The 21,605-nt window shown below is 41.7% G+C and overlaps 1 protein-coding gene across 1 annotated transcript in view; it reads left to right on the top strand.

Annotated features, from left to right (window-relative positions):
- Positions 1–21,605, top strand: part of LOC118533894 (amine oxidase [flavin-containing] A) — a 69,956-nt gene that overhangs the window by 10,152 nt on the left and 38,199 nt on the right. Inside the window, exons 2-3 of the mRNA XM_078065072.1 lie at positions 10,106–10,200; positions 20,469–20,606. Of these exons, the coding sequence (XP_077921198.1) occupies positions 10,106–10,200; positions 20,469–20,606 (233 nt within the window). The remainder of the gene's footprint in view (positions 1–10,105; positions 10,201–20,468; positions 20,607–21,605) is intronic.

Raw genomic sequence — 21,605 nt, 5'->3', positions numbered from 1 at the left:
AAGGCTGTGGTGGTTGATGTGATTTTTTAAAATAGTTTTCCAAGATTGGTACTTAACAGATTTTAGGTATTGAAATGAAGCCACTGATATTAAATATACATTTGTTATTTAACATGCATTTGTCATAGCTTATGCTCCTCGGTCATTGGAAGCATTTGACAAAATTCGGACCCAAGTAGAAGAGTGAAATTCTCTAGTTTATCTGAGAGTCCACTTGTCTCTCCAGTGACCATGTGACACCCAGGAACCTTCCGTGCCGTTCCAACTAGAAACCTGAAATGCTGTTGGTGTTTGAGGTTATTTGGGGGGTTCACTGGTGGCACAGACAAGGGGAGCAGGAAATGACAGACAAGGAAAGTATTTCATGGAGGAAGTAATACTTGACAGAAGTGTTGTGAGTTTTGGATAAATTCCGAAATGCAACAAAAACGACTTTTTCTTTTTTTTTCTTTTGTTTTTAAAATTAGAAACTTTTTTTTTTTTTAAGATTATTTATTTATTTGACAGGGAGAGAGAGAGAGAGAGCACAGGCAGGGGGAGCGGCAGGCAGAGGGAGAAGAAGGTTCCCCACCGAGCAGGGAGCCCGATGCGGGGCTCGATCCCAGGACCCCAGGATCATGACCTGAGCCAAAGGCAGACGCTTAACGACTGAGCCACCCAGGTGCCCCAGAAACATTTTTTTTTTAAATTGAAGTATAGTTGACACATCATGATGACCTTTAAGGTGACTGTTTCCAGATTAAATGGGTTTGCTTTGAGCTGTGCCTTAAATTCCAGACCTTTTTCTTGCATGCCTGCCTGTGTTTGTTCATTGATTCGCTCATTCATCCATTCATTCGATAAATATCTGTTGATCGAGCGCTCACTGTGTGCTGTGAGCAAAATTTATGTTTTCCTGCTTTGGGAACATTGCTTCTAAACCTTTAGTATGAGCTGATGTTTGACTATACTTTTTATTGTCCTCAGAGTCTGGAGTCCAAGAGTCCATATGTACAGTTATGTAAGAATTCTGTTGGCCAGAGATCACGTTGCTGAATAATGGAAAGTTAACTTTAAAAACTTAATATGTGATACACACTCTACACATTCCTAGGTGGTGATGAATGTGAAAGTTGAAGAAAAATGTCACTTTTAGGATTTAAGAGGAAGAACTAGGAGAGCCAGCAGAGCATAAGCTGCAGCTGCACTAAAGTTTTGCTTCAAAACTCTTAGCTTGTGCTCTAAGCATTGTTCACCTGGGTCCCTGTCCAGCGGAGTTTATTACTGTCAATATTTGGACATTCTTATAAGAGATGAAACCAGCTTTCCCAAAGTGTGTTTTGAGGAGTAGTTTTTTTTTTAACAGTGCAGATGGTGCAGAAATGCTGAGTTGAACAGGTCTCTTCACTGCAGGACTTATTAGGGCCTTTCATATGCCAGTGTGTGCCACACATTTCCCTGAAGGAGAAATGGCATATGTCGCAACGTCCAGGAACACTGATACTTTTCCCCTGAGCATCTTGAGCACTAGTGTTCCCATAAAACATTTTGGAAACTATCGCTTTAAACCACAGTGCATCTTAGTGTGCAGAATCTAGGGACAGCAGTGTGGAGGGCCCTTGGTGTATTTTTTAAAAATTTATTTATTTGAGAGAGAGAACACGAGTGGGGTGGGGGGGGAAGGGAGAGGGAGAAGCAGATTCCCCACTGAGCAGGGAGCCCGATGCGGGGCTCAATCCCAGGACCCCAGGATCATGACCTGAGCTGAAGGCAGACACTTAACCAACTGAGCCACCCAGGCGCCCCCCCCTTGGTATATGTTTAAAGTTTCAGTGAAAGAATGGGGCGGTTCATGAATTAAGGGGTAATTGCATTCCCCAACTCGGGTGAGATCCATTTATCTAAAGTGAAGATGAATGCTGAACAATAATCAAATTAATTAGGACTGTCTAGACAACCAGTCTGTTGAATTTCGGGCAAATTGAAGTTAATTGTTAGCTTTCATCTATTTACCATTTGAGACAGCACTGTCTTTTAGCTTATCAAAGGGATTAGAAGATTTGGCATTTTCAAAAGCAGAGAATTATTTCTCTGAAAGGAAGCACAAAATGCAGATGGATATAGGGATCGGAATGGTTATATGTATCCGGGACAAGTTTGTGTGTGCATTGATACTCTCTGTTCTCTTTTGCTAAAAAGTACAATACTGGGTCAGAGACCAGAAAATGTACTTGTAGTATAGACTCTGCTGGCTTACTTAGGCATAGACGTTAAAATGATGTGGCACCCTGTCCTTGTCAGTCTTTCTTAGTTGCTCACGATAAATATAATCTAAGCGTTAGAAACTTCCCTGTTGCCTTCATCCAGGTGAGCATGGTTTCGTTTTCTCAGTATGCAACTATTCTATTCATTGCAACAAGCATTTAAGCACCTGCAACACGACAGGATCTATTCTGGGATGCAAAGATGTATAACACATTTCTGTTCTCAAGAAAGTCCTAACAGACTAGTTACGAGTCAGATCTCTGGGCAAGGTGTCATGGTGCCTTGGACGAGGGCAAAAGGCCACCATGGCTTGGACCAGAGTGGCTGTGGTTGCAGTGGGAAGCAGGTAGATTCCGAACATTGTCTGAGGCCACAACCAGGAGGGCCTGCCCCTCGAATGGATGAGATATATGACAAAAGGAGAAGAGTCAAGAATAGCTTTGAGAGTTCTGACCCGAGCATCTGACTAAATGGTGGTGCCATTTACTAAGTTGCAAAGGGCCAGGGGAGGAATGAGTTCTGGGGAAATACCAAATGTCCTGCTTTAGATGTATTGAGCTTGAGATGCCGCAGTGACCCTACTTTCTTGGGGGCATCATTCCAGCGCCGGTGCCATAAACGCTTTATGTCTGGTGCCAGGTGGCACTGGGTGCTAAGAAGAAAAATAAAACAGGCTGACAGGGACAGAGTGCGACAGAAGATTAAAACCCTTGCCTGTATTGAAAGTGCAATCACCGGACATTTTTCATGAGGAATAGGCTCTGTTTCAAGGTTTGTTCTAGTGAAGGAGTGGAGACACCAGGTCATTTGTTGTGGAAGGAAAACCAGAAATTGAACTGGAAAGGGTAGCGCGAGTCAGATGGACGAATTCTTTTTTTCCCCCCTCAAACAGAGTGATATGAATGTACTTGAAGAAGGCAGGTGAGGGGAAGGGCCCTCAGCGAGGTGGAGGTGGCAGGGCTAAGTGTGAGGCCGGGTTCCACAGTAACAGATTTGTTTCCCAGGAAGCAAAGGACCATTTCTTCGAAGGCTTCATTGCAGATATTACTAATTCCTTCGCCAGGTGCGCTCTGTGGGTGAGATCATTCCCTGCACCGTTTCTTTGGGGAGGTTGGGCACCGCAGGACATTGGAAGCAGGGCAGAATCTGTGGGAACACGGTTTCCAGGGGCAGTGGCTTTAAGAAGCTGGAGCTTGGTTTGAGGTTGCCATGGCGCCGCTGTGGCCTGCATACTTCATCTCATCCGGGCCCTTCTGGTCCGATAAGCAGCACTAACAAAAATAAATGAATAAATAAATAAATAAATAAAGTATTTTGCTTCTATTTGCTCTATAGTATCTCAGATCGAACACGATTTCTTAGTATTGTTATATAAAACAAAACAATTGCCTGAACTCTCAAGACGACGTGTGCTTTTAAAAGCAGCCTTGCTTTCTTTTCTTTTTTTAAAGCCTGTCTAATACATCCTTTCACCTATTTTATTTTGGTTTATGCAAAACCCAAATGATGGAAGAAAAATTGGAAGGGAAGCTATGTTGTTTTAAACTCCTCATTCCTGTTTAGAATACTTAATTGCAAAGTGATTAAAGATTTGCTCGTGCCCTGCTCCTCCGATCTTCCTGTTTTTCAGATCTTTTTTGTTATTTATTTATTTATTTATTTATTTATTTATTTATTTTGCATTTTGAAAGTGATTGGATCCTTATTTACACAGTAAGTTTTTATCGAACTCTTTGTGAACGTGGCTTCTCTGGGCTCTCTACTCTCATAGAAAACCACAAGACATTTGGGAGTCCGCGTTCTTTTCCTCCTAAGGAGTTTGGTTTGCCATGATTTGGGAGAGGAACGGCTCTTGGTGCAGGTGCAATGAATGGTAGATTTTACCAGTGCCCACTTAGACCTCTTCCTTACAACGGACCCATGGGAGAACAGAGACTTTAGATGCAAGGACACTTGAGCGTCTAAGACACCTTTCCAGGGTGGCCCTTCATCCCTCACAAGCCAATGAATCTCATACACCTGCTGATTTAATACACACTCTCCCCTCCCTGACTTTATCCCTCTCCTCACGGATCTGAGGCCCAAGAGTTTATACCTCTAACAGTGTGTGGGGGAGCCGGCTTCTACTGGCTGGAAAGCCCTCTTTCCAATTCCACATTCAGTGATACCACATTGGTAGCTTGAAATAAGTAATTTGAAATCAGACATGATGGGAGTGTCTATACACCACGGAAACCCAAATGGTACAAATCAGGTGACCTCTTCCTCCCCACAGCCCAGAGATGGTTGTTAACCATTTAGCAGCATACCACTATATCAAACCCTTTCCTTATTTTAGCGGGGCAGGAGGGGATGGTGCATACCAGGAGGGCTGGGGGGGGGGCAGGTCTTTTCTATCACTCAGGATTCCATGTGGCAGTGAAATGATGGAAAATGAATGAAAGGGGGAGCTATAGTGTTCAGTGCTCTTAGCTTTGGTTAATCTATATTTCTTTGGAACAAGATGAACATTAAATCTATATGAGATTTTCTCTTTTCATAACAAATATGAAAATAAAAAAATATTTGATTATAAAATCTTTTTATGGAAGGAATAAATCATGGAGACGAAAGGTCCAGCATAGGGAATATAGTCAATGGTATTGTACTATCGTTGTGTGGTGACAGATGGTAGCTACCCTTGTGGGGAGCCCTATACTGCAATTAAAAAAAAATAATAAAATAAAATCCATTCTGTAGTAGCTACATTATATTTGGTGACTTGCCTCAGACTTAAAAGCCTTTTCTTTTCTAACAATTTTATCCCATTTACAAAAAAAAAAAAGCCAAATAAATATTTTGAAAGATAAAGGCAGAAGCCCTTAAGCTAATCTGTGGAGTTGACAATTGAGATGATTTTTTTCTGTGAATGATTCTTGAGTTTTGTTGTGATGAGGGGAGAGTAGAATGCATAGTGATACACAGAATAAGAACAAAATAAGAGTTAAGGAGTGTAATCTAAGACTCTAATCTAAGCAGGCGTTGGCTTCATTTGTTTCATTCAAATCAACAGCCGCAGTTATAGTAGGAAAACTTTCCTGGACTGGAAGTATTTGCCTGTGCTTTATTTTCCACTTACTGAGTATTCAAAAGTAGTTATTATTATTCAAAAATAAACAGTCGGTTAAGCGTCCGACTCTTGATTTCCGCTCAGGTCATGATCTCAGGGTCTTGGGATCATCGATCTGGTGGGCTCCCTGCTCAGCGGGGAGTCTACTAGAGATTCTCGCTCCTTCTCCCTCTGCTCCAACCCCCTGTGTGTGAGCTCTCTCTCTCTCAAATAAATAAATCTTTCAATAACTTTTTAAAAAATGGCACCTTTTATTTCCATATTCGGTATTTTCTAATTTTCCAATTATCGTGGAAGTTCCTTATCAGAGTCTTGTTCACAATAAACACACAAACTGAAACATCGGAACCCCATTTATTCAGCGTTGTAGAAGAAATATTTCTTCTAAATAACGTACATCTTCCCTCTTCAAATTCCAAGGCCCTTTTAAAGATTTTCCTTATTTATTTGAGAGACACAGAGAGCGTGCGTGCGTGAGATGCTGAGCATGGAGCCCCACGTGGGTGCGATCTCACGACCCCAAGATCATGACCTGAGCTGAAATCAAGAGTCGGATACCCAACCGACTGAGCCACCCAGGCGTCCCCAAGACCTTTGTAAAAGCATTTTTTTTTTCTGAAATCCTTTTAAAATGTTTTAAACATTTTCTTTATTTCTTAAACTAAGAGTTGAAACTTTCCTTGCTGAGATAGGCCAGTGCAGAATGCAGAAACAACCCAGTGGTCAGCTTTTTAATTTTGTTTATATCCTAAAATGACCTTTGTCACTGGTGTGGTCATTGTCCTGACTCAGCTCGACCTGCTCCCCCCACCCCCTCTAGCTTCCCAAGTAGTGCTTATTCATTATTGGCACTGAACGCCACTCACCAAACTTGCTTAGAGTTACACATTAGATTTGATTTTGCTCAAGCTCCAAGTGAGGGTGTGAGAAGTAAAATCATTCACTTTTCTGGAGACTTTGTTGTGGTCATATTGGGTGCCTGGCTTTCTCATCTGGGATATGGGGATAATGAAATCGACTCCAAGGGATGGTAACAGGAAAGGCACATGAACGTGATCTGTATCTGTAGCCCCAAAGCAACTGCTAGGCTGCCTCGGGAGCCAGGAGCCTGACGCTGCGGGACCCAAGGCTGCTGGAGGTCAAAGCCACCTCTGCTTCTCCGTAGGCAGCATGCAGAGGGTGACTTTCTCCTTTAGAAGGGGAGCTACTAATGGGGAGCCTGGGTGGCTCAGTCGTTAAGCATCTGCCTTCGGCTCAGGTCATGATTCCAGGTCCTGGGATCGAGCCCCACATCGAGCCCCGCATCGGGCTCCCTGCTTGGCGGGAAGCCTGCTTCTCCCTCTGCCACTCCGCCTGCTTGTGTTCCCTCTCTCACTGTGTCTCTCTCTGTCAAATAAATAAATAAAATCTTTAAAAAAAAAGAAGAGGAGCTACCAATTAATTCTAGTAAACCCTTGGCTGTATTTTTCTAATTGGTTTATAGATTGATTGCTTAAGGGGAACTGGGAGGAAAGTAACCTTTTTGCATCTGAGTTTCTTTGCTTTTAAATATAGAGTGGTACTTTGACATTAGAAGATTTATGCATAAGTGTGCTTTTAATATCAACTTCGTCCCTTTTTTAATGACCCTCAGCAGAAGAAGCCTTTGGCTCTGTCCCAGAGAACTCATTGCACCAAGGTTTGCAGACATTGGTTTGAATTTATTTAAATGTCATGGGATGGAGGCTTTCTTTATGAGCAGATTCCAAAGATTCGTTGCATACCTAAATCTTTGATGAATGTCAGCAATGTAAGGTTACATTGTACTTGAAGGAGTCAAAACTATGTACAAGTATTAGCGATAGCAGTGCTGGATATTATGGTTTAGCCTCCCCGCATTCTAGATCTTCGAGACCCAGATTCATCCTTGATTCTGTATATGAACAAAATGCTGTGTCGGTCTGGGCTAGACAGAACTAGCCGTGTAAGAGCTTGACTGTAGGAAAAGCCTGCGACGGATAAAGGGTGAAGAAAACAGGAGCAGGCAAGTCGTTACAAACAAACAAACAAACAAACAAAAACCAGGGTAGTCCTGTATGATTTCCTACAATCTGGCTTTTGTTGATTGCATCCCAGTAGTACTATTTAAACATGTTCCTCTGGCCCCTAAGTAGAAGATCTAGAGGCTTGATCACATTAGAATTTAGTATTTGCTCCTTGTCTCCCTCCCCTTCCTTCCTTCCTAACGACTTCATAGGTGCTGGTGTGTTCTTCCATCAGGAGGCAGATAACATCTGGTTCTCTCTCTTCTTTGCGTGATGTTAGCAGATGTTGATGCTTATTACACTAGATCCATCAATTGATTAGGCATTGCAACATGCTGATATTCTAATTTTATTTGTCTTCACTGATTAGGGAGCAGCAAAACCTCCCTTTGTTAGCTCTTTGGTTGCTTTGCGGTTCCCTGCAAGTCGGAGAGGTAGGATGAATGCCAGATGCTTTTCTTTTCCTATAGGCATTTCCAAACTGGTAAGGTGGTTCCTTAGCATTCTCCAAAGAACCAGTGAGAGTTTTTTATTGGTTTAGTATTATGATGAATTCATGGATTTAAGCCATTGCAGTGGTTACTTTGATTTGATACTCAAATTGTTCCATCTTTGGCCAGTGGGAGTTTCTATAGTTAGTTTCCTGAGCCTTTTTGTCACAATCCTGGCAGTGTCTGATAGCCTCCTTGCTTTCTGGAACGACTTGATGTTCATACTTTTTGTAACGGTTTGAATTTATTTAAATGTCACGAGATGTCAAAATATAAGACTCTCTGTTATCCTTTTCATGGCCACATAGTAATTTATTTATCTTTTATTACCTCTTTAAAAATAGATAATATGTAACATGGTACAGAACCTTTTATTTCATTGCCAAGTTTCCTCTTAGTGAACATTTTGACAATTTCCGAACTTTTGCCATTAGAACAGTCCTACAATAAACTTAATCACGCATATATAAATGTTGTTATACATACCCAATTATTATATGCCTAGGTATAAGATAGCACTGGAAGTACAAATAAATGTAGATTTAAAAATAAATGTGTACACACATATATTTCCTTACTCTGTGAGCTGAGAGATCCCAGAAGCAATGACACCCGAGTAGCAAGGAGTGCACCTAGAGCCCAGATCTTGGTTTCTAATACCGTCCTCAGGGCTGCCTGGATGTGCAGTTGGTTCAGTGTTTCCGCTCAGTTCTCAGGTCGTGATCTCAGGGTCCTGAGATGGAGCCCTGCGTCTGGCTCTGCACTCAGTGTGGGTCTGCTTGTCCCTCTCCCCCCACCCCCGACTCTGTCTCTCAAATAAATAAATAAATCTTTTAAAAAGTACTGTTCTCCAATAAGAGGAACCAAGGCTCATCGGAGACGTGGCTGATTCTGGGGTTGGGCAGTGAAAGACAAACTGAGCCTGGAACATCTTGTAATACCAGAAAGTAAGGAAGTACCCAAGTGCGTGCGCATACCCCCCCAAAAAAACGATGGGGACATGGGGGACATGTCAGAGGGACACAGGAGCCAACTGAAAGAACTCCCAGTGACCAAAGCTGGAACAATTTGAGCAACAAAATAATGTAATATCAGATTATAACCCCAAGCATAAAACAACTATCTATGGATCCATACTGATATAAATAAAATGATTGAATAAGTAAATAAACAGAGAAGAGAGAAATCTCCTTGTGGGAGGATTCCTAATAATTTATGTAGATACTTCATCCTTTAGGAAGTGGAACATAACTCCGTGCTCCTTAAGTGTGGGCTGTGTGTAGACTTCCTTCCAAAGCATACAGGACGGAAAGGGAGAAGAGAGAGTAGTAGCTTTATAGTGAAGAAACCTGGCAAACACCCCTTCAGCCAGATGATCAAGATTAACATCAGTGACAAGTCATGTTGATCACATGCATCCTTGATATAATGTTAATCCACGGCATTTCCCCTACTTTTCTGGTATTACTATACTGGGTTTTAAATCTATCTTTTATGACAGTTTTTCTTTACATGTAAAAAACCTGTTCTCAGCTTTGAGCCAATGAATAAAGTGTGATGCATGGTTCCTACCTTTGGTAACTTTGAATCTAGTGGTAAAAGCAAGCTCTAGCAAGCATGTAATCCAGATATAAATCATAGAATGTGATTACAAGGGTTTTGTTTTGTTTTGTTTTAAGTAGGCTCCACACTGACGTGGAGCCCAACATGGGGCTTGAGCCCACAACCCTGAAGTCAAGACCTGAGCTGAGGTCAAGAGTAAGACGCTTAACTGAGCCACCCAAGTGCCCCTACAAGGGGTTTTTAAGTTGAGAAAAGCACAGATATACTGAGGGCTGGTGTAGCCAGGGGAAGTTTCCAGGAAAACATACTCTTCTGTTTATGCAATCAGGTTTTCTGGAGGAAGGGCACAATAAGGGTTGGTTTAGGGGTTCAACACATTCTCTTAAATAGGATTTCATTATCACCAAAAATACATGTATTTTAAAAATAATTACATTTTGTCAACCAACCGTATGAGAGATGATAAAATTACGATAATGTAATACAGGATGGATTATCAAATTGGTGGCTCAATTGATCACAGTGTGGTCAGACTTTATTAGAAAGATAGCAAAATCAATGGATTACGTATGATGCCCTGCATTCATTTTATGGTAGATCTGGCTAAATCTTGGCTATTTCATGTTTGGGTCTTAATATGTTTCTTGATTTTGTTTTTGTTTTTTTCCTTGTAGGATTGTCTGCTGCCAAACTCTTAGCGGAACATGACGTTAATGTTTTGGTTTTAGAAGCACGAGACAGAGTTGGAGGAAGAACATACACCGTAAGGGTAAGTGCTTTTAACACTTACATGTAATATCTCACTCACACTGGAAGTCACAGAGCTCGAGGTCATCTCAGGGGTTCATGCAGTGAAGCCATTTATCCTCCAGAGCCCTAAACTGCTCCAACAAATAAGGGTCCACGCTTTTCAACAAGCACTTGCAAAGAGTGACCGCCTCTGACCTTCAGTAGCTTGTATTCTAGTGATGCAAACAAACATGAACAAATAACTTCAATGCACTGTCGTAATTTCCATACTGGAGACCTAAATAGAGTATGTAGTGTCTCAGATGGGGTACAGTTTGGCTGGACTTGAAGGGACTATACACCCCCAACACCGTGTGCGCCTGCATGTGCATGCGCACACGCACACACACGTGCGCTCACACACAGAGTATAGGGTCCTTGTTGATTTTTCCAAGGATGCACAACTTCAAAGACGTGTGGCTACAGTAAAGCAGCAGCAAAGGTAGCATATTTTTGTGTAACGTTGTCCTTGGTCCTTGTTCCCTAAGAGGAATGCTGCTGCCAGAGACGCTCTTCGCTCAGGTAAGGCCCGCTAGACACGAGGAGGAAGCCAGTTCTTTTTATACTTGGGCTAACGTCACCCTTCTAGAAAAAATGCACGCTAACTATGGTTTACTGTTATTCAAGGACACGGTTGCAGGTGGTCAAGCTGGTGGGAGCTGATGAAAGTGCACAGGTGGCCGACATGGGGGAGGGGTGGGAGGAGAGGGCCAGACATGGAAGTTTGGGGAGCACGCAGCTTTAATGGGGGCAGCGGCAGAGGAGTCAGAGAGAAGCAGCAGGGGCAGAGCAGTGCCCTGCAAATCCATGGATGAAAGAGGAAGGGAGGATGCACAGAGCCAGACGCCAAGGGCATGTGACATAGGATGCGGGCTGCAAAGAGGCCCTTGTGTTTGGCAGTTAGGTCATGAATGAGAGCCTTTTCTCGAGCACAAAAATAGAGTGTTTTAAAGGCTGGAGACCAACAGGACAAAACCAGACAGTTGCAGTGACTGGCAAGAGAGGAAGCATCTGTCTAATTAGAAGATGTATCAGACTTACAGCAAAATGGCTTAGGCGGTGCTCATTACAAGGGCTTGAGCAATACAAACATTCAGTTATTTTGCGTAAGAAGAAGTCTGCTAGCAGGGAGTCCAGGCTGGTGCGGGCGCTCAGCTTTGTTGTCAAGGCCTTAGGCTCTTCTTGTCTCTCCTGCTTAGCCATTCTTTGCATGTTGGCTTATTGCCTAGTGGTAACCAGATGGCTACTGCAACTCTAGGCATCGAGTCCTCATTTAAGACAGGAAAGAGCATGAAGAGGCAGCCCCAGTTTTCCTTTTAAGTTTGTATTTAAATTCCAGGTAGTTAACATGCAGTGTACTGTTCGTTTCCGGTGTACAATAGAGTGATTCAGCACTTCCGTACGATGCCCGGTGCTCATCCCGACAGGTGTGCTCCTTAATCCCCATCCCCTGTTTCACCCCCGCCCCACTTCCCCTCTGGGAACCATCTGTTTATTCTCTAGAGTTAAGAGTCTGGCTCTTGGTGAGGCGGCCCCAGTTTTAGCTGCAACAAAGCTTTTCCTTTATGAGAAGACCCCGGCAGACATTCGCTAGTCTCCTTGGCCAGAGTTGGCGCACATAGCTATCCTTAGCTGCTAGGGAGCCTGGGAAAGCAAGTATTTAACATTTCCAGGCTGCATCATAGAAGCGGGCGTGAGCAAGGCAATATGAATGGACATGGTAGAGCCAACCAACATCTGAACTAGAATATTGTACCAGCTCTCTCAGTATTACCACGCCATGCTCCTCCTGTCATTCGCTTCCTACCTTTTTAGATGTACAGGGATGTACCATAGGTCCCTTTTCACTCGGCTCAGCTCTAAGAGTGCTCTCCAGCCTTGCTACTCAAAGTGTGGTCCATGGCCCAGCAGCCTCAGAGTCACCAGGGAGCTTGATAGAAATGCAGAATCTCAGGCCCTGTCCAGACCCACTGAATCCAAATCTACCTTTCTGCAAGCATCCCCCCCAGGGGATGGTACGGAAGTGTTTCCCTGTGGTGTGTGCTTGCTTGCTGGCTTGAAATGAATGTAAATCCAGATTGATTGTATCTGGAGAATTTCTGAGTGCTTCCTCAGATGTAGTCCACTGGGAGGCTGTTGGTCTGGAAGCGAGGACCCTGGGATTCTGGCCCCTGTACTGTCTGACACACTATCTTACCTTGGGTAAGTCCTGTTAGCACTTTACATCTCAGTGTGCCCACCTGGGCAGTGAAGATACAATCGAAATGTACTCGAAGCTCCCTTGCGGCTTCAAGTTCTAGTTGAAGACAGTGTGTTGGAGTGCAAAAGAAGGATTGCGTAACCTGCATGTCTGACCTTATTAGATGCAATTCTCCTGTCATTTTCTGAAAACTATTCCTTCACTTTGGAGATAGTTATTAAGTTATTCCTTAGCCCCACATCTCTTATCTCTAAAACCTTTTGGTTATTAAATAGGAGCATCAGTCATGTTGCAGATTCTCAGTTAAGAACATGTTTCTTGATATAAGGGAAATGAGAATTCCAACATGCCTGTCCCCGGCTGCATTATTGTCCCAGGCTGACTTTTCACGCTGCATCATTTATATATGTCAGCCCCATACAGGAACTATTGTGTATTGAGCATGATACTGTAACTCCTTAGGTATATGAGGAAGGAACTTTGAAATGCACTTTGCAGTGCTTACAAACTAGGACTTAACATTCATAAGATTTCAAATGAATAGAAGGAAAAAAAAGGGCTTTGCGAAAAAGGGACAGAAATGGTATTTCATAAGAAACTGAATTGAATATTGTTAGAATTGCTTCTTTTTTCTTTAAATGGGTATCCTTTTTTTTTTTAATTTATTTTTTAAGATTTTATTTATTTGAGAGAGAGAGAATGAGCAGAGGGAAGGGCAGAGGGAGAAGCAGGCTCACAGGGAGCCTGACATGGGGCTCAATCTCAGGACTCCAGGATCCTGACCCAAGCTGAAGGCAGTCGCTCAACCGACTGAGCCATCCAGGCATCCCTGTTAGAATTGCTTCTAAGAGCATCGTCATTTAGGATAACTTGGGGTGGGGATGCCCTAAGAGTTACTCTGGATCTTTAAGTACCAAAATGTTAAGTTTGGTATTGCACTTGGCAGCCGTTCAGAGAGATCTCCGATGAGTTCAGAACTTCCCAATTTTTCAGGGCACCTGGCTGGCTGGGTTGGTGGAGCGTGTGACTCCTGATCTCGGGGTTGTGGGTTCGAGCCCCACATTGGGTGTAGAGATGGCTTAAAAATAAAATCTTTAGGGATGCCTGGCTGGCTCAGTCGATAGAGCATGTGACTCTTGATCTCAGGGTCATGAGTTCAAGCCCCATGTTGGGTGTGGAGCCTACCTAAAATAAATTAAAAAAGAAAAAAAGAGAACTTCCCATTTTTCCTTAGTGTGGTTCCTTTATCATTCTTCAGGACCAAATTTATGAAGTTGAAATGCCTTCGGGGCTACCACAGGGATGGTGTATTGGTTTCCTAACATAGTTGCGTGTTTGTGGCCTCTTCAGAGGCTGAGAAATAAGATCAAAATCAAGACCTTCAAGATGGAGGCACAATATAGCAGAATATGGTATTACAGTTCCGATATTGTCATGCTGAGCCTGAGGCACCTCCTTTAGAATCTTTCACCTTTGTAAAGAAACATCCTGTAAAAGAAAACAAATGAACACAAAGACAACAAACAAAACCAGAAGCAGACTAAGTACAGAGAACAAACTGGTGGTTTCCAGAGGGGAGGTACCGGGGGGGGGGGGTGTAGACAAAATAGGTAAAGGGGATTAAGAGGTACAAATTTCCAGTTATAAAATAAGTAAGTCACTTGAAAGGGTTAAAAAGTACAGCCTAGGGAGTATAGTCAATAATATTGTAATGATTCGTGTGGTAAAAATAGGAAATACTCTGTAAAATGCATCACACTTTTTACTACTTCACAGGATTCTTTGCTTTAAAAGATAGTGTCAGTATTCTAGAGACATCATGTGTGGAAATTCCCATGAGTCTTCTTGCTGTCTTTGTTAAAGTCTAGAAATTTATTGGAGTACTGACTCCAGTTTTGTTTTATATTTAAAAAGGGTGCTGGAGAAGGTTTAGAGAACAGTAGCAAGGGTTAGTAAAAGAGAAGGTAGGGATTATATAAGGGACAGGTGAAAGAAGTCAAAGGCACACCTCATTTCTGGTATTAGGGCAGAATGGAAGCCCTGATTAACGCTCCCCATGGGAATAAGTAAAATGCTGAATAAAATATACCCTGCTGCCTTGACAAGGGAATCAGAAATTTGCAGATCTCCTGGAGGTTGAACAGACATCTCAAATTTCATCCACCCAACCTGAACTTCTGATCTTCTCCATCAAGACCACCATTCCAGCAGTCTTCCCCCTATCAAAGATGGCAACTCCAAAAAACTCAAGATTCACGCTCAGCACTCTCGGGCTCCACATTCATTCTGTTCGCTCTGCCATCAAAATATCTCCAGAATTCAACACTCTGCACTGCTTCCATGGCTACCACCTGGCAGGAACCACCATCATCTCTAGGCCACGTTGCTACAATGGCCTTCTAACCGATTTCCCCGCTTTTACCCTTGCCTCCTAGAATCTACTCTTGGTGCAGCAACCAGAGTGAGCCTTTCAAACCTAAGTCAGATCTTGGCACGTCTCCGCTCAAAAGCTTCCAGAGGCTTTCCTTCTCACTCAGAGGCCAAGCTGGTGTCCTTACAATGCCCTGTGAAGCTTTCTGTCACCTGCCCCCCTAATAACCTCTCTAACCTCATCTCCAGTTCTCTTTTCCTTTTTTTTCTTTTTTTTTTTTTTTTGAGGGGAGGGATGGGCAGAGGGGGAGAGAGAGGGAAAGCGAATCCCAAGAAGGCTCCACACCAGCACGGAGCCCAACTCGGGGCTTGCTCCGACAACCCTGAGATCATGACCTGAGCGGAAATCAAGAGTCGGACACTTAACCAACTGAGCCACCCGGGGGCCCCTCCAGTTCTATTTTCCTTGCTCACTCTGTTCTAGCCACACTGGCCTCCTATTTCTTGAACACACTAGTCTCCCTCTGCCTTAGAGTCTGCACAGGCTGTACTTTCTGCCAGGAATGCTCTTCTCCTGACATATGGACAATTCCTTCACTTTCTTCAAGTCTTTATGCAAGTATTACCTCTTCAAGGGGGCCAACATATCCATTGTATTTTGAACTGCAATCTCCTTTTCTCCTCTGCCATTTCAGTACTCTTACCCTACTGTAATTTTTTGTTTTTCATTGTTCTTATCAACTTCTGAGATACTTAGTTATTATGTTTGGGGTTCATTCCCAATGGGTCTCTTCCCATTGAATGTAAGTTCCTTCAGAGCAGGGATCTTTGTTTTGTTTACTGATGTAACAGAAGCTCCTTGAAGAGTACCTGGCATCTTGTAGGAGAGCACAGTCTATTTGTTGAATAAACAAGTGATTCCCCAAAGCAGAAATAGACTCAAATCCTTTCCAACCAGGCCTCAAATCATTTATACAGGAAAAGTTCCAAAGAAAATAAGTAACTCATACTTAAAAATGAAAAAGCGCACAAGGAAACAAGACACCAAAAAAGGATAAGCATAAAAATATGATCCAGAAAGATTTTTAACAGTCATATTATGCAAAGAGTAAAAAATTATGGTTAAACATGATTTTGTTTTATTTTTAAATTTTTAAATTTATTTTTTAATCTTTGGTTTTTCTGTTCAGCATGTTTTAAAGAAGTGCTTTTAAAACTAGGAGCAGGGTAAAGAAACTAAAAAATAATCAAGTAAATTAAAAAATAATTTCTAGAAATGAAAATATACTAATTAAAATGAAAAACGTCAGTGGGCCGATTTAACAGTATATTAGACACAGCTGAAGACAGCGAATGAACTGCTAGATCTGGAAAAACTGTCTAGCATGCAATTCCGAAGCAGATTGGAAAGTATGTTTTCAGGGGTGGCGGGCAGCTAAGACATGAAGTACAGAGTGATGATGGTATAAAAAAATAATAGCTGATGATTCCCAGCATTGTTGGAAGACACGAGGAAACCTATCAGGTCCAATGCATGGTAAATGGAAAGAAATTCTCACCCAGGCACAGAGAAGCTGCAGTATACCAAAGAAGAGAGATCTCACAAGCAATTATTTTTTTTGAAAACAAAAAAGGCAAATCATCCATACTCTTAAAATTTCAACAATTAAATTTATGAGTGACCCTTGGACAAGAAAAACAGATGTCAGAAGATATCTTTAATGTTCTGAGACAAAGAGGAGCTAAACTGAATTCATTACCTGCTTGAACCATCTTTCTGCCAGACTGACAAAAACAGAGACTTTAGGACCCAGACTGGAGGAAATTATAAAGAAAAATGTACTTCAAGCAGAAGGAAAAAGATTACAAATAAAAGGTCTGAGATTCAAGAGGGGACAGTGAGCAAAGATGTTGGTAAATATTTAAATACAATTCAGCAACATCAAAACAATAAAACAAAGTAATGTCAGATTTGTTTCGAGACAAATCTGAACCAAGTGCTTTTATAAATTATAGATTGGAAAAAAGTGATCACAGTTGAAGCATGAAGGTTTTTGTATTTTTCAGTAGGAAGATAATCTACTGATAAACTTTAGACTATATTAAATATGCATGTTAAGATTTTATTTATTTATTTGACAGAGAGAGACACAGCGAGAGAGGAAACACAAGCAGGGGGAGAGGGAGAGGGAGAAGCAGGCTTCCCGCCGAGCAGGGAGCCCGATGCGGGGCTCGATCCCAGGACCCTGGGATCATGACCTGAGCCGAAGGCAGACACTTAATGACTGAGCCACCCAGGCGCCCCTAAATATGCATGTTAATATTGCTAGGAAAACGTCTGAAATAGGCCTGACTGTTTAACTTCCAAACAAGTACAAGAAAGAATTTAAAAAGAAAAAAGAAGAAACTTCTCATTCCAAAAGAAGGAAAGAAATCAGGGGAAAAACTATTTGAAAAGACATAATAAAATAAGAAGTAAAACACTTAAAAGGGAATGATAAATATAAATGCTAAATTTGTCAATTAAAGGAAAACAATTTTCAGACTAACAACTCTAACTGAAAGAAAGAGATAGACAAATACTAATCTAAGGTGTTATAACTATATTAATATCAAAGTAAACCTTGAACAAAAAAATGTCATTGAAATGTGTCAGTACATACATTCTGAACTTGTATACAGTGAATAATATAGCCTCAAAATATAAAGCAAAAATTAACAGGAATCAAAGATAAATGCCCAATGGAGTGGGGGATTTTTACATAATTTTCTAAGTTAATAATAGATTAAGCAAACAAAAAAGGCTGAGCACAATTAAGCTCATTCTAATGGACATGTATAAACCATGCATATCATTTTATAGACTACATTTTTTTTCAAGCAAATATGAAAGTCTTTGAAAATTGATCATGTGCTAGGTCATAACATGAGCCTCAAGAATTGTCATAAAAACCACATTCTTTGACCACAATGCAGTTATGACAAAAAGATAACTAAAAAAAAAAATCCCAGCTGGAGAAGTTAAAATCCAACAAAGTTTTTAGAAACACGAGTCTAAAGAGAAATTGTAATGGAAACATGAAAATACTAAAACTGCACAATGGAAATATTAAAATAAAGTTGTGTATGTAGTTAAAGCAATTAACTTAGAGGAAGATTTATAGCCTAAATTCTTCCATTAGGAAAGAAAAAAAGGCTCAGTATGAATGAACTAAGCATGTGAGGAGTTAGAAAATTAAGAATATAATAAATCTAAAAGAGAGGGTGAAAGAGCATATATCCATGATACAGGAAATAAATATTCAAAATAAAGAGGATCAATGAGATAAACGTTGATTCTTTGAAGAGACTAAAAATAGAGAAGTGTCCGGTCAGGTTTTTCAAGAAAAAGAAAAAAGAGGTATCTCAAATAAACAATAAAAGGGATGAAAATGTAGATATAACTACTGATTCAGTAAAGAATAAATGAAAAAAGGATGTCATGAACTTTAAACCAGTAGTTTTGAAACATACACGAAATGTATAAGGAAAAATATGTTTATCAAAATTAACACTGATTTAAAGAGAAATAGAAAATATGGGTCGTGTTTTAGCCTCGAAGTAAATCGTATCTCATAGTTTAAGATTTTTCCACAATGAAAACAGCAAGCCTAGATGGCTCTGGAGTTATATTCTACCCAGTGTTTAAAGAATAAATCATTCTATTTATATACAAACAGTTCCAAAGAATAGAAGAAAGTATGATCACTGATTTATGAGATTAGCAATACTCTAATGCAAAAGACAGACAAGGGTTGTAGAAGAGAGGAGAATCTCAATTTCACTCATGAACTTGGCTAAAAAATCCTAAGTAAATTGTTAGCAAAGCATATCCTGCAATAGAAAGATAATATCAGGTTGTTTTGCCAGGAAGGCAAGTTGAATAATACTAGACAATCAGTTTTCTAGAAATAACACTTGCGGTGAATTGTCCCAACCCTCCTACTAAATGCAGAGAGATTGGACAAATTGCACGTACACACACATACACACAAATCTTCAAAGCATCAGAGAACTAAGAATGTAGTGAAGAATCACTGGGCCATCATCAGGAAAGGATTGACCTACTTTTCCCCTGGAAGTTGGGGATGGGGAGGGGGAGTTTACTGACCACCGAAGAAGCAAGTGAGAGGCTGAGTAGGCCTTTCAAAAGTCATCCAGAGCTAGAGCAATTGAGGGTCAAGTCCAGAGCCCCCCAGAGTGTGTGCAAATGGAGGGAGGTATTGGTAAAGTCCTCATGTTTTGGGTTGGCCTGTGTCCTTGGACCAAGGGTGAACTGCAAGAAGACCAGAGCACGTGTGCATTTCAGCCCAGCTTCAAATCATCCCAGGCACGGGAAATGCAATAAAGTTATCTGGTATTATAAGAGGGCCCCCAGGTGCTGGCAGAAGCAGACAGAAATCCTCCCTGAGAAAGATATCATCCTCCTAGGATTCAAATTATTTTGTATTTTTTCAAATTCAATGAGTGGTATTCAGTACAGAATAATCAGGCAAACAAGGAGGAAAGGCAACATGGATGAAAATGGGTATAAACAACAAAATAGAAACAGACCCAAAAGAAGTTATTACAAACACATGAAGGAGATGTAAGTCACCAATATTCAATCTGTTGATTAAATTACCAGGAAATGTGTTCATAAAAAAGCTGGAGAAAATGTAGAACTGCACATAAGAGGGGAAAGTAAATTTCAGTTTACGATGGAAGGTTTGTATATTTATAAAATAATTTGTTAGGTATATGAATCTTTTTATAGCTTTGTGTACCTTTTCCTATGATATATTCTTCCCAGCTAGTATTTTATTTTATTTTTTATTTTTTTAAGGATTTTATTTACTTATTCGACAGAGAGAGAGAGAGAGCACGAGTAGGGGGTAAGGCAGAGGGTAAGGGAGAGGCAGGCTCCCCGCTGAGCAGGACCCCCGGGATCATGATCTGAGCCCAAGGCAGACGCTTAGCTGACTCAGCCACCCAGTGCCCCCCCAGCTACTATTTTAAAATAAGATCAAGAGCAGGGCGCCTGGGTGGCTCAGTCGTTAAGCGTCTGCCTTCGGCTCAGGTCATGGTCCCAGGGTCCTGGGATCGAGCCCCGCATCGCATCAGGCTCCCTGCTCCGCAGGAAGCCTGCTTCTCCCTCTCCCACTCCCCCTGCTTGTGTTCCCTCTCTAGCTGTCTCTCTCTCTCTGTCAAATAAATAAAATCTTTAAAAAAAAAATAAGATCAAGAGCCCATCAGTGTGGGCTGATTTAAAACTTCATCTGTTAGAAATCGGAGAATTAGGCCTACAGCAACAACCCCAAAGAAAAGCATACATAAAAACCTAATTGCTTTGAAAAGGATCTAGATCGGCAGAATGTACTACAGCATTCTTTATTCGTGACACATGTTATTGTCCAATCGGCCTCACCAGTAACTATACAAATGGGATCGCTTTGTGATGAGTGTCATACAGGGTTGTGCCCGGTCCTTGGGTGGAGGAGAAAGTTGCTGTTTTCAGTTGCACTTTATAAGAGAGAAGTAAGGCACATGTAAGTTGTAAAAAATAAATGTTTTTGTCTTTACATGAGACATAGAAGCTTTTTTTTTTTTTCCCCTGAGTTTTAACTGAAGTCTTCTGGCCACTTTTCCTCTTTCTGCAGAATGAACACGTCGATTACGTAGATGTTGGCGGGGCTTATGTGGGGCCAACCCAGAACAGAATCTTACGGTTATCTAAGGAGCTGGGTCTAGAGACTTACAAAGTGAACGTAAATGAGCGTCTTGTTCAATATGTCAAGGTAAGTCTGACATTTGACTCAAGTGACCAGTGGGAGAGAGCACTGTATTCGGGAAAACATTTGGTTTTGTTTTTAGTTGTTTTTTTTCTCAAAGCAATTGTACCAATAGGCTCTCAGCTTTACAGTAGTATTCCATGTTTTCTTTTTTTTTTTTCTTTTTCTTTTTAAAACGTCCTTGTGGACTCTGGGAATCTCTGCCAGGGGTCAGGCCTCGGCTTGGCCCTCTTCCGCGTCACCCACTGTAGCCCTTGAAGGCTGCACCCTCACCCCCAGTCCAACTGGAGTAGGGGTAGGAGGCTCTCAGCTTTTTTTTTTTCCTCTTCACCCTTTATGAAGAGTGGGGTGGGCGGGGGGGAGCACGAGTCATACACACACACACACACACACACACAGAGCCCCAGGCAGCCCCCCAAGCACCTATGAGGCAATTCTAAGGCCTCAAGGAACACGAGTCTGAGGCTACTTCTTCTTTTTTTTTTTTTTTAAGATTTTATTTATTTATTTGACAGAGAGAGACACAGCGAGAGAGGGAACACAAGCAGGGGGAGTGGGAGAGGGAGAAGCAGGCTTCCTGCTGAGCAGGGAGCCCGATGCGGGGCTCGATCCCAGGACCCTGGGATCATGACCCGAGCCGAAGGCAGACGCTTAACCGACTGAACCACCCAGGTGCCCCCTGAGGCTACTTCTTAAGACTGAACAGGTTATTCATTCTCATTCTTACCTGACGCTTCTTTGCACACTTTGAGAATTTCCTCTGTATCGGGCCTTGACTCTTGGGGAGTCTAGCCGGGTTGTGCCATTTCATACTGTTGAAACGAGATTGTTTAAACTCTGCTGATTTCCACGCAAGAAACAGCAGCTGTTGCCAGTGTTATTCTTTCTTACTGAAGCCAAACATGGAGCAGCTGGAGTCTGGAGATGTGCCTTGAGAGGTCAAGTTCTCCGATCTGCCAGTGCAGTCCACTTCCTGGAACTACACGGGCAGGGCTCATTTACTCA

Source organism: Halichoerus grypus, chromosome X, assembly GCF_964656455.1.
Source record: "Halichoerus grypus chromosome X, mHalGry1.hap1.1, whole genome shotgun sequence".
In the NCBI taxonomy this organism is placed as follows: domain Eukaryota; kingdom Metazoa; phylum Chordata; class Mammalia; order Carnivora; family Phocidae; genus Halichoerus; species Halichoerus grypus.
This window is presented reverse-complemented; position numbering and strand designations above follow the sequence as displayed.